We start from the raw sequence: 15,149 nt of genomic DNA, 5'->3' as shown, positions 1-15,149 counted from the left end.
TTCATTGTTCTCCCATCTTCTGCATAACCTCACCTTAGTCCTGATCTTCTCCTCCTCATCCACAGTCATCACACCATCACTGATCATGTGGTCCATCAGGTATGAGGGCTTGATGTCCTGCTCCAGTCTGTGGCGAAAGCGCAGCAGACAGCTCCGTGCCCCTTCCTCCAGCGCCATCTCTGCACAACTCACCAACCATGCAAGATCTTGATGTACTGCAATCGATGGAGAACATGAAAGGCTTCATATTGTGCCTCTTTTCAGCATATAATGACAAAAATGTGGACTTGATCTGCTGATGGAAGTGTAATTTGTTTGCATGTCACCTACTCTATTAATTGCAATGCCACTATAGACATCTCTACCATTTGCCGTTTTAGTGAAAAGGTTAAAATTACTCTCAAAATGCTTGAAATTTAATTTTTTTGATGAAAAAAATGAAAGAAATTTGTTTATAGTTAATCTGCAATCATTTTAACATTACCCTGTAAAAACAGCTGTTAAAGCACTTTACCTGAGGCTGTGAGAAATTCTAATGAGTAGCTGTAATGAGGATTTCCTCATTAATCCATAAAATAACACAGTAACAGTCAAATTACATTATGCTGAAAATAATTGGTAGTTTCAACATTAAATGGAAGACAGGTCAAAAATACACAAAAGGATGAGGACACATGTAGTAGACTTTAACTATGCCTCAGCAGTACAGAGAGCAAAAGGGGAACAGGTAGATCATAAAAGTGAAAATGGAACTTGCTGTTCACATAAGCATTACTAAGCACAAAGTTCAGATAGTTTATCATCGATTAATTTCTTCTGGTTTCCTCACAATGGTGTGAGCATGGTGACTTTCTGACAGCTCGGCAGTGCCTGTCAGTGAATGAATAAGTGTAAATACTGCATGTCTCGACTAGACTTTACTTTGCTCTGATATTATATGTAGGAAGTATCTTACTATCGCTAGTATGACAGACTTAACTCATTTCAATACTTGTCTAGACAAGTTCACTCACTTTGACTCGACAACAAAATCAAACAAAGAAAGTAGCCACCAGCGGGTACTTACGAGTGTCCTCTTTTGTTTAACGAGGCCGGTATTTGTTGAATTGTATCTGAACGTAAAATGAAGTCTCGTTTTGAGGATTCCAATGGCTAAAACACCTTTAAATCCTCTGTGTCAACGTTGTACTACACGCCCAATTTGAAAGAAGGGCTTCCTGGTTCACAACAAAAACAACAGCCCCGGCGTGAGTCAGCCAATCCCATGGTGAGATTTAAACCACGTGACGGATGAGATCACGCATGTAAAGAATGTGTAACTGGGCAAACTGATGCCGCATTCAGTCTTTATTTCTCTGTCGTAAATCTAACACTTATCTTATTTAAAACGCCATGTCTTTGTTTGTAATAGCCAAAGATTAATATCACCATAAGACTATTTAATCTAGCGTTTATTTGATGTGTACACCGATGTTTTTATACGCTATTGTAATTGATGAATAAGAGAAATGTGCTTCCCTCTTGTAATTTTGTCAAAATGTAATTAATTTAATCATTGCTTTGTAAATTAATGATACAGTCTCAACGCTTTCCATTGATCAAATATTACATCTTGGTAAGTTATTATGGATTAGTATGAATTTAGAAAAAGCATTTCAAAGTGTCCATTTATGCCTGTAGCTCAAAATTACTCAATTTCCTGACTGCACTTGAAGGCAACGATACTGCCTAGTGATAGAAGCGATGAGAGCATGTTGTTTATTGCACTGTACACTGACGCAGCGATAATGCAATTATGAGGAGCCATAAGTAGTTTACCTGTATAATGCTGTTAACAGATAAACTTGTTGTCAGACCTGGAAACAATAATAAATTCTGAATAGAAAATTAAATTGAGGCAGTCTGACAATCAACTTACAACTGAATCTCCATTAAGAGAAATACTGACTACCTGAATTAATATCAAATGCGTTTTATTAGTAAGGATGTAAAATCTCACGTTTCTTTGCAAGTGGATAATCATAATTTCCCTCCTGTCTTCGACAACTATTTCAAGATAGAGGTGATCCACGGAGATCATGTAAACCTTACATTTACTGAAAAGATAAAATCGAAGTTTTAGTTATAGGTTCAAGCTTGGCTTTTGATTTAAACTGTCAGCTGATAGCTTTATTTTGTTCATGTTTTAAAATGTTCTGTTGTCTCTTATGGAGCTTTACGTTCTAAAGTTACTGTTCTTTTAAAAAATCATATTCCTGTTGGATTTAGTTAAGAATTTATCACCCGTTCAGGTTTAGTTTTCTTTCTGAAGTTTTATTATATTAAGTGTGGTACAGAAGAAAAGAACAGCAACTTCTCAGCATTTTCATGGAGACTTTTGTAAAACTACACAACTGCTTTTCTTTGTGCATAAGCATAGGTCCGCTGGAAATTTTGGACACAAAAATCACTTTTGAGTTCAGCACCTTTCCCAACGTGTTCTGACAGCCGACATACTTAATAGGCAATACTGAAAAAAAACTACAGTACTTTAAAATGTAACAAGCATAGCAACAAAATCAATACAACTTATACTCCACTAGTAGATATTACGTCAAAGTACAGAAAACACATGTGACAAATATTCCAAAGAATTACTCAAGTAAAAACTAAAATGACCAAATCCCAACACAAAGACACTCATGCAGACAACTTTTTTAACAAGACAAAACCCAGGGTGGATGAAAAATAATACAGAAAATTAAATATTCTGACAGATTAAGAAAAAAAGGTAAGGGACAATCAAAGTACTAAGTCACTGAATTAAGGGCTCGCTCATGTTTTGCATTAATATCTGCATATGTGGCACTTGCTATTGATAATTTCCCTGTGACAAACTATAGATATACCTCAGTACTGAACAATGATAAGTAACTTTATTTAAGTAAAGAATCTGAAATGCTACTCTGTTAATTTCCTATATATAGAAGTTTCTTCCTTTTTGATTTATAAAGCTTGCTGTATGTGTTATACATACTAAAGTTTTGCCCCTTTTCTCTCTAAGAGTTTCACAACAGAGAATTACATGAAATGGGGTATCACTGTAAGGTTCAGAAAGAGATCATTTCTTTATATGTATCTACTGTTTTTTGTCTTCTCCCTTCCCATACCTTGTCCTTCTTTGTATTATAAAAACCTGTTTGACAAAGCTCAAACACATTTGAGTATACACAGAGCCCCCCTTACACTCTCACTCTCTCTCTCTCACATGGACGGCATGGCTCAGTGGGTAGAGTGGCTGTCTTGTAACTGGAAGGTTGCCGGTTCGATCCTTGGCCCGTCAAGCTCATGTTGAGGTGTCCCTGAGCAAGACACCTAACCCCTAATTGCTCCTGATGGGTTGTGGTTAGTGCCTTGCAGCTTCCGCCATCAGTGAATGGGTGAATGTGACATATCATGTAAAAGCGCTATATAAATACAACCATTTACACACACACACATCTTCTCAGGTTTAGACCTGTCTGATAGAAAAATATTTAATTGTGGGTGACAGAGTCCTGAGCTGTGTCCTGAGGAAAGCCTGCTGCAGGAGGGCTGTTGCTGAACAACAGCTTCCTGATGATGTCCGCATAGAAAGGTCCATAAACACTTTTGTTGTAGTTGACCAGGGAGACGAACTTCGTTCCCAGCAGTGCTAGTTCAGGCTTGATAGCGGTCAAGCCAGCTGGTACCTGTTCAAGTTTGAGCTGGGATTTGGGGTCACTGAGAAGGGCCATGACGTACAGCTGAACACGATCCTCTGCAGAGAAAAGCAGAGGTTAAGACAAGGTTAGAAAATTTCCAACAAGACAGATTTCGAACTTCATTTTCATCTTATTTTTTTATGTATTTAGCACACTGACACCAATACGTTTGTATCTGCCCGTTAAAGAATATGTCAAACAGCCAGTCTAGTTCAGGCAGTCTTACCAACAAGAGTGCGGATGGGATTGTCCTTCTGGGTGATGCTGCAGATCTGACCCGTGAGGGTGGCTTGAAGTGCTGGGGTGAGTGCGGGATAGTTCCTCTCTGTTAAAGACTTGTTGAGCTCACAGCAGATCTGTGCACTGATGCCCTCGAGTGACTCTTGTATGTTGAAATCCCTGTAGACAGAGGGAACATTGAGTTCAGTTCTGAACTTAGATGTCATGTGAGGAAGATGATCTGTAATCATCAGCTATGTCTGAAGAAATTTATGAGTTTATGAAATTAAAGAGAACTCACGGTCTGTGCATCCCGTCCAGCAACACACTGATCATCCTCTTCAGACGGTCAGACAGGGAGGGAAGGCCCTGGATAGGCCCTCCAACGGTGCTATAGACAATAAGCAGCACCTCGTTCACTGCCTGACACTGCTGAAGCTGCCAGTGAATCTCCAGCAGGCGGGTTTCATCTGTCGCCAAGGTCTAAAGGTGTGTGAGAAAGTGAAAAAAAGTCAAAGACACTCAGTATGATAAGTTTTTTGTCTGGACAGTGTCAACAGTTATAATGCCATAAATAATAACAAAGTCAAAATGAAAGCTGAATTTCTTTGATTATATATTTTAGAAAAAAATGAGGGAACCTGGTATACAGCATGGATAACATCAAGTGCCCACCACTGGAAAAATAATGTGACTCTACATACTAGATATTTTACTACTTACTGTTTTAATTTCTGCTTTCTCTGCTCTGTATAAGCACAGCCTGCAGTTCAGCCCAATGCAGCTGAAAAGCCCATGCACTTTTGTCATAAGACTGTAGGTCACAGATCAGTTAATAAGGGTGTCTCAGTTATAATAGGAAGCACACGTTTTTTTTTTTTCTATTTCAGACTGTGGTTAGCCTAACTGGACTTTTGGTGAATTTTTTAATAACACATTTAGAATAAAGTGATATTGATGAAATATCCTCATTTTAAGATTAGATTTGATTAAGTTTTTCAATGGAATGGCGCATCACAGATTAGTCGCTAAAGAACTGTTCGAAAAACTACCAGATTTTATAGTTTCTAGTTCTTTTTGTAATTCACTTTTTATTGCTTTTTGGAACATAAAAACAATAAAACAGTAGAACAAATACATTAATTGGACTTAAAAACTATTCCCTCATAATAACAAAATGAAATTCCACAATAAAAAGACAATAAATTAAATAAATAATAATAATCATAATAATAAAAAAGGGGACAGAAATAATAATAACAATAATGATATACAAAATACATATATACCTCAAGTCCAGGGTCTAAATTTTCCAAATCATCTGCTCTCACAGTCCCCATCCCATTTTATTTTACTTCACAACTAATTCCTTATTTCCTTAAAATAATTCATTATTCATTATTCCCTCCGCCAGGAGGTTATGTAATCACCGGAGTTTGTCCGTTTGTCTGTTTGTCTGTTAACAGCATAACTCAAAAAGTCATGGACGGATTTTCACCAAAATTTTACAGAATGTCCGGAAGAGCAAAAGTAACAATCGATTAGATTTTGGAAGGTGATCCGGATCACCGTCTGGATCCAGGATTTTTTTGAGTCCAGACAGAGTCCTTCAAAAAAATCTGCACTTATTGCCACCCACCTGCCTTCCCTGTCTGAGAGTTGATTGTGAATGGTGATATTTACATTTTTACGTAATAAAATACAGACCCCCCCCTTTGGCTAGAAGAGTATCCAAAGGGGGGTCCCTCTGCAGCTTTGTTGACTTTTCATTATCTAAATGAGTTTCCTGTAGGAAACAAACATCTACCTTCTTTTGTTTAAGATATAGGAGAAGTTTCTTCCTTTTAATAGCAAGATTGGCCCCCTTAACATTCCAGGACAGAAACTTAAGCACATCTACCATGTTAATGTAACTTCTCTACTAATAGTTTCTAGTTCTGATAAAAAGTGTAGTTTTGGCTTTTTTTTTTTCTTTTAAGATGACACACATTCCAAACCCACCAGTGGGTTTTGGGTTGAGAGGGTTAATTTCACAAACATGTACACTGCATTACCTCAGGCAGTGGGCCTTTAAAGAAGTCTCCTGTGAGGATACGGAGGAAGGCAACATTGATGACCTGAAAGGGCCCAGGCACCACTTGCTGTCTTTTTCCATCACCGTTCGCTTGCTCTTTGGGTACGGTGGCTGACTGCAGCTCTTCAAGGGAAGACTTGATCCAGGAGGTGGTGTGGTCCAAAGCACCTGAGGAAATTTCACAGTATCTTAGTTGTGTAGAATTTCAGTTTTTACTTTGAAAAAAAAATGCATTATTTTGCAGTACAGCCTGAGCAATATATCAGTCAGTTGATATTTACAGCCAATAGTGGTCTATCACAGATATATCAGTATATATGGACCATGATAGGAACATTTTACAGACAAAGAAAAAGCTTGGAAAAATTTTGAAATAGTGTTATCACATAGTTTGTTCTGGCTCCGTTGTTTACTACACACTGCACGACACATGAAGCAGAGTATGTGTTATTCCAGTACACTGTCACACAACACATTCCATTCTTGATGCAGCAGGTAGCAAACAAAGAAAATGTGTTCTTTCTCACTCACTGGGTGTTTTGTCCAGGATCCTCTGAAACGTTGCCCTCTCATACTCAACACTGTGTCTCTGCAGCACAGGCCGCAGTTGTTCAATTGTAATGTTGACAATGTCTGCCTTCATCAGGTCCAACACACGGAATATCTCCCTATTGTTCAGGAAAAAGCAAACTGTGGTGATTAACTTGCTTTTCAGAAAACAGAAGAATAAGAAAAGTCACAGTATCATGTATTCGCCACAGTGAAATGTTTTTTAATGCTTTGAACCACAGGTATAGAATTACCTGAAGAGTGCCACTATGTTAAGTGTGCTTTCTCGTAGCTTCTTGATTTCCTCGTCTCTCAGTGGTGCGCACATCTTGCCCATGGTGGTGATTATGTAAGAGGCAAGCCCCTGGATGTCTACAGCGTCGTTGTCAGCCTGCTGACGAATCAGGTCCATGTCCAGCACCTCCATGATCTGGGTCCGCATCCGATTGGCTCCCGGATTAAGGAATGACAGTAAGATCTGTCCAATGACAAAAAAAAATTATTTAGATTATTATTACTTCTTTATTTTAGAGTTTTTTACTTATACCTATCACAAATGAGGTCACAGAAAAAGAGAAATAGACGATTTAAGGAAGATTAAGACTAGCAAGGAACAAAAGATTATACAAGAATATGAAAAATGTTTATTTATCTTTTTCAGTCAGAATTATTAAAGTCATTTCTACAAATGCAGTGAAGCTGAAAACGTCAAATTGTGGAAGCTGACCTCTCTGATCTCCTCCAGTAATTTGATGGCTTGTCCATACTCAGGAGGGTCATCATTCAGCTCAGCCTCCAAGATGTCCCAGAAAGCCTTGTGGAGATTATCTCTAACCATCTTCCCTAAACTAAAAAAAAAAGAAAGAAAAAAAGGGTTGCCATTCATAAAAATATTCTATACGGACTTGTGACTTTGCTTTAACACTTCACCAAATATCAAAGGAAAAAACACAGTGCTGTTATCTTGGTAGAGATGGTTCTCATAGAACAAAAAAAGTCTCATTATTGGACAGAAAATCATTTTTGATTTGTTGCCAGCAACACTGTGTGATGATAAACTACATTGTACTTTGCTGTCTGTTGTACCTGCGGCTGTCCCTCTCCTCACTCTACAATAAATAAATGATTTTTCTCTCCCTTCCTGTGTACCCCTCATCATTCTTCAACCTTTATTGTTCAGTTCAGGTTGAGCTAATGTTTTTTGTTTTTGCTCTGAAATTTAATACATATTGAAATAAATACAGGTGATGTCTGTTCTTCTATATAATTTCTATAACACCATTGATCACAATTCTGATAGTAAGCCAATAAAGTATAAAAAATTATCTTGACAGGTGTAGGAATACTGCGAAGGCCCTGGAATTCCAGATGACAAACTCAGATGATCCAGAACTCTCTCTTTTGTGCTGAACAATGTATTTCTGTGTATGTTTCATCCACAGGAAGATGGAGTTCCTGCTGAACATTTAAATAACTGGAATAACTGTTTTTGTTTAAAGACAATAACTATCACTTTATGCTTAAATGCTTTGTTGAACAAACACCTTATTTCTACTCTAACCGAACCTTTTCTCTGACTCCTGGAATGTGCGCCCTGGTCCTGTCGCTGCCTTCCACCAGATCAGACAACAGCCATAAAAACTTTTATGACCCTGCTGCGGAAGAGCACATGAAGAACAGAGACTCTCTCTTTTACTGATACAAAGGAAACTGGTCAAAATTCATATTTTTGAGATTCATTTTGCCCTTACAGGTTTACCAAAGTTCTGACAGTGCTTCATCGTTAACCTATTCAAAATTCACACTTCTATACCTTACGGAAGCTGATTTATTAATTTGTGATGTTAATCTGATTTCTTATTTCTCCTTCTTCCTATTTAGGTTGAAAGGATGACAATTGTGTTTACTCATTTGCCAAATGTATGATTTGTTACCATATTTTCACTGTGACATATTTCTTTTATTGTCCTAAACATAAACATACAGTTATGAATCGAATAATTCACATAATTCTATACACATATGTTTCCCTTTCACACAACTGAATATGGTGAGATAGACAGAGCACGTTTTGCGCGTTTAATATCATATTTTTAATACATTCTGGATCATTCTTTCGTCTCTGCCCTTCTCTCCTCTTGGAACCAAGGGTGCTGTTGCTGGGCAGATTTCGCTTCCTCCGCCTATAGCCATGCCCCCTGAGCCTCTGACCTTTAGAAGCCTAAGCAGTCCACAGCTCATTCTCTTCCTGTCCCTACTCTCAAGAGGCTTCATGTCAGCCTCTTTCCTTATTTTCTTCTTAAAGCGCATTTTTTCCCCCTATCTCCTAAAGTTCTAAGTTCCAAAGTTTAATTATTTTATCCTTTTTGCTTTTGTAACTGAAGTAGACATATTTGCTCACGCTCAACGCTGAATTTATTCTTTTATTCGTGATTTTTGACAGAGAACCGATTAAGCACCAGCATTTATTTTTCTTAATTTAGCAGTTTTCATCAAACATCCGTTTTTCTTGGCTAAAGCCTGAGAACCATCATTTTTAAGCCAAGCAGCACTCAGCTGAGAACTCCGGAGACCTGCTGGATCAGGTCCATTTGCACAGAATCGATCAACCCGCGGCAGGACGTCCAAGCGTGGCCATAACGACGACACACCGCTCCGAACCTGCAAGTCCAGACCGTTGTGCTGCTTCTCTGAAGGCCCACAAGTCCCAGCCATATGACGGTTCACTTCAAAATCCAGCTGAGTTTGCTCTGATTCCATTCTATGGGTTGATTACTAATCACTTGATTAATTAATTCATTTAATCAGTTTATTCGTTTACAAACTATTAATTCTTAATCCAAATTACCGGTTACCTCGTCATAGCTCTGGCTAATTCTCACCATATTCCCAGCTTAATATGCTAATTTGAACACACATAGGATCTTGCCACACACTCCCACATCTCTCTCACACACACACACACACCACACGCACGCACATTCCACAGACACACGTAGATGCACGCACACACACACATCATATCTGCCTTGTATATAGTTCACTTGTCATTATTTTAATAGAATAGTCAATAAATACATTCATTTTAGACCAAAGTACAGTTTTGAGTGTTTCTTGTGTAAGAATGTGGTCCCTTTAACGAGGATTCAAACCTTTAAGATATGAGACTGATCAAAATTTTAATTAATAAATTCTAATTAATGAATGTCTAATTAATTAATTCCTCTAATGAGGTGGTGCCCTGATAAACGAGTGCAAAATCATAACGTAGTATCCCCTACACAGGTAAGTACCTTCTCCTCTCGTCCTCTTGGAAAGAAAACAACTTTTATTTTGAAAAGACTGAATAACCTTTCAAGATAATTTAACAAAGACTGAGATCATTTGGATCATTTAAACTTCCTGTTCCTTCTTGTCAGTGCTGTTTGTTGCGCTTGATAGAGGATGCCATGTTTTTTAAGCTACTTTTATTGAATTATTAAAATATTTCATCAGTTGTGTGATTCACAGTCAGTTTGGCCACAAACAGCAGTGTCTCTTTGGATCTCCTTTCTCACATACTTCTGAAAAGTCCCACAGCAGTGTCAGACTGTTTCTTTCTTCTTCTTTTTTTTTTAATTTTTTTATTGCCATTTGACAGTTAAGATAACATGACTTGCATGTATTCTTGGTCTTCTATTAAGTGTACAGATCTTTATAAATAGCATGAAGCTCCATATTTCCAAAAATCTCTCTCTGAGCAATAACATATTTCACATTTTAGGGAAAATGTCTGTGAACTTTGTTAATAAAAGAGTGTAAATTGTGGGAGTAAACAACTGGTATGAATATTGTAAAACATTTGTCATCAAAGCTTGTGTAATCAAACTAATTTGCAGTCATCTTAACATTTTTCTAAATGTTTGCATGACAAAAGCCTATTTAAGTCCACTAATAGTCTACAAAACATGATCCAGGTGTGAAGAAATGGACAGCAAAGATCTTCTTCAGGGCATACCTGTCTTGGGGTATGGTATTCAGCTCCATTCGGAAACTCTGGTTCACAACAATTTCATGGGAAAGACTCAAGTTGAACAAGTCTCTTCCAGCATCCATGACTTCGTCCAGAGTTAAAGTTTTAGGTGGGCTTGCTGTAAGGACCAGACATTGAACCAAGTTTGTAAACAGACAAACAAGAGCTTGTGCTGGATTATTAAAGTTGCATGATGGCATTCATGAGGGTGGTTACTCTCTAATGAGATTAAAGATAACACAGATGTGGACAAAAATGAAAACAGGAAGTAAGAGGATGTCTGGTGAGCGGTCAGACTTACAGGAGGGTGTGCAATGTTTACTGGAGCAGTCACTGGAGAAACTTTCACGTGAGCAGTCCAGGTCACTGGCCAACGTCATGCTGTCGCAGCGCTCCGACGAGGACTCCACATCACTGCCTTGGTCCTCCCCGCTGGATGTGGAGGTGGGTTGCTCATCATTTAGAGGCATTTTGGATTAGAGCTGCACATGAGAAGTTGATAGTAACGGTGTTGACAAGCCCTTTTAAACAGAAAGGATTTCCTAACACTTTGTCTAAGTATGGAGTCGATGTTAGTACTTCAGTAGAAGACAACTGTACTTCTCTTATAGGTTCTGGAAGACATTTCACTTGTTATCAAAGAAGCTTCTTGAGTACAACAGAAATCTGGGGAGTCCTAGATATATGTTGTCAACCTCAGAGTGCACGGTTAATGGTCTATTAAGACTATTACCGAAGACTCACATGCCTCGAGCTGTGAGGGGTTGTGAAACTGCGAGGTGAGGGATGACTCAAGATGTTAATGGCCGTAAAACTTTCCTGGGAGAGATCTCAAGACTGATAAGTTGTGTCATCGACTCCATTCCTCTGTTTAAAGATGGCTGTTCCAGTTTAACAAAGATGGATTCCTTCTTTCCTTTCTCAGAACTCTACCGTTGTCCGAAAACTTTAGCACGCATAAATAATTCCTAAAGGCTGACATTTATATTCAGAAATGACAAACACAGACACTGTTGCTAATTTTGAGGAATTCCTACCTAAACTGCTGTGGTGCTGTAAATATTTAAAAGACAATCAAAAACAAAATAAAAAAGTGAGAAAAGTTGTGCACATGTCAGAGTGCAAGAGAATATGGATTTCTCACCTTTGTAACAGTTGTTATTGCCATGGCAGTTAACAGAGGGTAACAAAAACACCAGTCACACTCTATAAAACAGCTGGCGGGCCAGTCACCATGGAAACAAAGATAGCTGCTTTGTTGCACAGAGTTTCAACATCTTATTAAACTCACTGATAGTGCATGAAGTAATTGACTGGAAAAACACTTGGTGGCTAAGAGTTTGTTTACTGCAACCAGGGTTAACAGCACAATTCAAAGTCTAAACACAAGCAGGACCAATTTCCACACAGGTTTAAACAACAGCCTGTATTGCTTGAGGATAAAAGCGACACTGTGTCTGTCTATCCGATCAAATGTGTCTCCAGGGCAACATGGGACAACAGAGGGCTTCTCAACCCTCAACACGATCCTATTACACCTGCATATATGTTGTCTGTCTTCCACACAAAAGCATTAGCACTACAAAGACAGGTACTGTTTGTGAAGTAGGAAAACTGTAAGCTAACACCAAGCTCAGTGAATTCGTATTCGTATGGACGGTGCACTTTTTTTTTTGTTTTTTAAATCAATACAAACACTAATTACGACATTAGGCTAAATAAAAAATGCTAAAGTGTATCTCACTGTAACACCTACAACTAAGCAGGCCTTACTGATATTATTTCAGACATACAGTACTGGCAGGATGACCCCTGGGTGTTCCTGTCCCCAGGCTCAGTTATCAGCTGCCAAAAATGAACACACACTCCCTGCCAGCTCTTACAGTGTAAAGATAGCTCAGGGTGGGAGGACGGTGGGTGGGAGGAGTGTGCTACTTATGTGTACCCCTGCTATGTCTGCAGCTCGTTCATGATATCATCCGCTAGACTTGACAGCTAGGTCAAAGCAACGCAGCAGGCCAATTTTCAGAGATTATCTGGAGGGATGAAAGCGCTGCAGTCCAGAAAACTGATTACGGATTAGGTGCACTCTGTCATCTGCTGCTTCATTATGAGAAAGCCTCTTTAGGCAGTCTGAATGTTAGGTGGATTAAAATATATTGTGCTGTTATGGCAGACCAATGATGCAAGACCAGGAAGAGAAAACATAAACAATCCAATTATTGTAATGTTTAGAGAACTGAAATAATTAAAAAAAACACTTGAAATACACTCTAGACCAGGGGTGTCAAGATCCGTTCCTGGAGGGCCACTATCCTGCATGTTTTAGATGTTTCCCTCTTCCAACACAGCTGATTCAAATGATCAGGCTCGTTATCAGGCTTCTGCTGACCTTGATGATAAGCTGATCATTTGAATCAGGTGTGTTGGAAGAGGGAAACATCTAAAACATGTAGGATAGTGGCCCTCCAGGAACTGAGTTTGACACCCCTGCTCTAGACTCTACAATAAGACGTTGGAATGTGACATCTGTTGCAATACCCTTAAACCTGCACATCTGTAGTGGCTGTCTGCCATAAAAACAAATATGCAAGCAAATAAAGGATAGGCACTCCTATGCAAACTACGTGTTATTACTCATTTAACTCCTGCAGAAACAAAGACAGCTCTCTGCGATCCAGATTTCACTGCAGTGTAATGTAAACAAAGCAGTGGATCAGGGAGGCTGGGCTACCAACACGGAGACCCTCGTTATTGGCTGCAGCTTCCTGTCTGTCAGCACCGCATGGAAAATCTTTGGTTACATCCCTGTGCACATGGATAAAAAATATCCACACACGCGTAAGAAGTGGGTACACGTGATCCCAGCTGCAGACCAAAACAAGAACCCCATGCACACTTATAGGAGTACATTTTATTTGCTCATGACAGAATCCTAAAGGAGTGCAGGAAGACAAAGCGCACTGTACCGAGTCCACATACTATTGACTGTACCAGCGAGTGTCAGCTCGATTGTTGTTTACGTTTTATTACTGTCTTTGTTCTTTGGCCAAATCTTCAAAATGTACAGCCAAATATGAATATAATTTCGGCTTCTTTATAATGACATACTTTTGACATTAGTGTTGACAGGAAAGCTGTCAGTTGAAACCGTCGACGTCTTGTTTTTAGTCCACACACAGCCTAAACGCGACATAAAAGTTAGCAACAGAGTCAGCCGAGCGACTCACGACCACAAACCGTCAACTGTGCTAAACAAAAGCGACTTTTACCTGATTCAAATCTCCGGAGACCGAGACTGTCACCAAAAATAGCTCAGCTCCGAAGCGAAAACTCGCCGTCGTCCTGTTGTGTTGTTCTCAGGCTACGGTTTAAAGGTCCTTCTTTCTTCTCCGCCTCCTTCTTCTTCTTCTTTATGGTTTTAATGGCGGCTGGCAAGCAGCTGTATGTACATTACTGCCACCTTCTCAAGTGGCGCACGGGACGGACGGTTCTTGTTTCCTTTGCTGAGATCAACCGGCTAAACCATTTCACACGTAGGGGTGTTCAACTGTCAAACGAAGATTATGATTCATGCACTGCAAACACTTCAGTGTGAATTTCAAAGTATATATTTATATTCATAAGTATATTACTTTATATTCGGTTGGACAAAAGGCAGTAATTCTATTCCTATCACCCAAGGTTAAAATGGTACGCTCCTCACTGCTTTATTTTTCACGTGGGTCGTGTTTGTTTACGGATGTGTCCTCACTGTAGTTCATGTACTGATTATCTGAGGACATTATAGGGACAAAATCTAGCCCACACAGCTACATTGTGGGGTCTCACCCTTAATTTGGCAGCAAAAATATCCAAATAAATCATCTTTAAGAGCCAAGTTTGTGTAGAGACACAAGGAATCTGACTTTCTTTCCACATTCTTGCCACACACGTTCCTTTAAACAAAGACAACAAGTTAAAGAAAGGAATAGGAAAGTTTAACTACTTTGTGAAAATATGAAAGGAAACTGTTTTTAAAAAAATATTTTTATTAATCTCTTTTACAGTGCTCTCATTGCTTTGATGATGTTTATTTTCCAAAGTTTTAATTGATGTTATGTAGTCAATTTAATTACTTAGTTTCTGTTACACAGTCTGTTAATAAAAGGGCTATCAAATCTACCATTCTTCTTATCATTTTTATTTTATTTTAGTAGTAGTAGTAGTAGTAGTAGTAAATTATGGTCTACAAAATTATATTTCACAATGCATATTATTATCATTAGTTTATCATTGTTATTTATCTTATTCAGTTGAAATATTTAATAGAATAAAATATTTGTAAAGTAAATATTTAGGGAGATATTACTTTATGAAAATTTGACAGTTTTACTGCAATTGATTTATTTCAGAATTCTAGTTTTGTTGTTGTTTTTATTCCTTTATTAGCTTTTATTCTTCTTTCACACTCGTAACCACTCATCTCTTATTTTATTTCACTCCATTGTGTTGTTGTGGGGTGCATTAGACTACAAAATTGTTTTTTAACATCCTATATATAGTTAATTGTTTGTAAAACAAATGGAAAAGC

General features: G+C 38.4%; 2 protein-coding genes across 4 annotated transcripts in view; both read right to left on the bottom strand.

Annotated features, from left to right (window-relative positions):
* The window catches only part of apaf1 (apoptotic peptidase activating factor 1), a 56,082-nt gene extending 54,845 nt beyond the window's left edge, over positions 1 to 1,237 (bottom strand). The window contains exons 1-2 of one of the 3 annotated variants that reach the window (XM_051952777.1): positions 1,067 to 1,237; positions 34 to 215 (exon numbers count right to left, since the gene is read on the bottom strand). In XM_051952777.1, the coding sequence (XP_051808737.1) occupies positions 34 to 177 (144 nt within the window). In that variant the 5' untranslated portion in view covers positions 178 to 215; positions 1,067 to 1,237. Of the gene's footprint in view, positions 1 to 33; positions 216 to 1,066 lie in introns of those variants that run through there. The other 2 variants (XM_051952762.1, XM_051952773.1) reach the window with 2 other exon arrangements.
* A 1,055-nt stretch (positions 1,238 to 2,292) lies between these two features.
* tcp11l2 (t-complex 11, testis-specific-like 2) lies at positions 2,293 to 14,096 on the bottom strand. The gene is made up of 10 exons (XM_022190130.2): positions 13,849 to 14,096; positions 10,878 to 11,058; positions 10,562 to 10,694; positions 7,292 to 7,412; positions 6,819 to 7,042; positions 6,547 to 6,683; positions 5,996 to 6,183; positions 4,243 to 4,424; positions 3,949 to 4,121; positions 2,293 to 3,778 (listed from the first exon to the last, which is right to left on the bottom strand). The coding sequence occupies exons 2-10, from the start codon at positions 11,044 to 11,046 to the stop codon at positions 3,516 to 3,518; spliced, it is 1,590 nt and encodes a 529-aa protein (XP_022045822.1). The 5' UTR covers positions 11,047 to 11,058; positions 13,849 to 14,096; the 3' UTR covers positions 2,293 to 3,515.
* Between the last annotated feature and the right edge of the window lie 1,053 nt (positions 14,097 to 15,149).

The sequence above is a fragment of the Acanthochromis polyacanthus genome, chromosome 1, assembly GCF_021347895.1.
Source record: "Acanthochromis polyacanthus isolate Apoly-LR-REF ecotype Palm Island chromosome 1, KAUST_Apoly_ChrSc, whole genome shotgun sequence".
In the NCBI taxonomy this organism is placed as follows: Eukaryota; Metazoa; Chordata; class Actinopteri; family Pomacentridae; genus Acanthochromis; species Acanthochromis polyacanthus.
Note: the sequence above shows the minus strand (reverse complement) of the source record. Positions and strands in the feature narration are given on the sequence as shown.

Excerpts from the sequence above, each read along its gene's own strand:
- tcp11l2 (XM_022190130.2), bottom strand. The coding sequence starts at position 11,046 with ATGCCTCTAAATGATGAGCAACCCACCTCCACATCCAGCGGGGAGGAC. Across the intron at positions 6,684-6,818 it reads AACATAGTGGCACTCTTCAG|GGAGATATTCCGTGTGTTGG; the intron begins GTAATTCTATAC and ends CCTGAACAATAG. Across the intron at positions 4,425-5,995 it reads TTAAAGGCCCACTGCCTGAG|ACCTTGGCGACAGATGAAAC; the intron begins GTAATGCAGTGT and ends ACACACCTTTAG.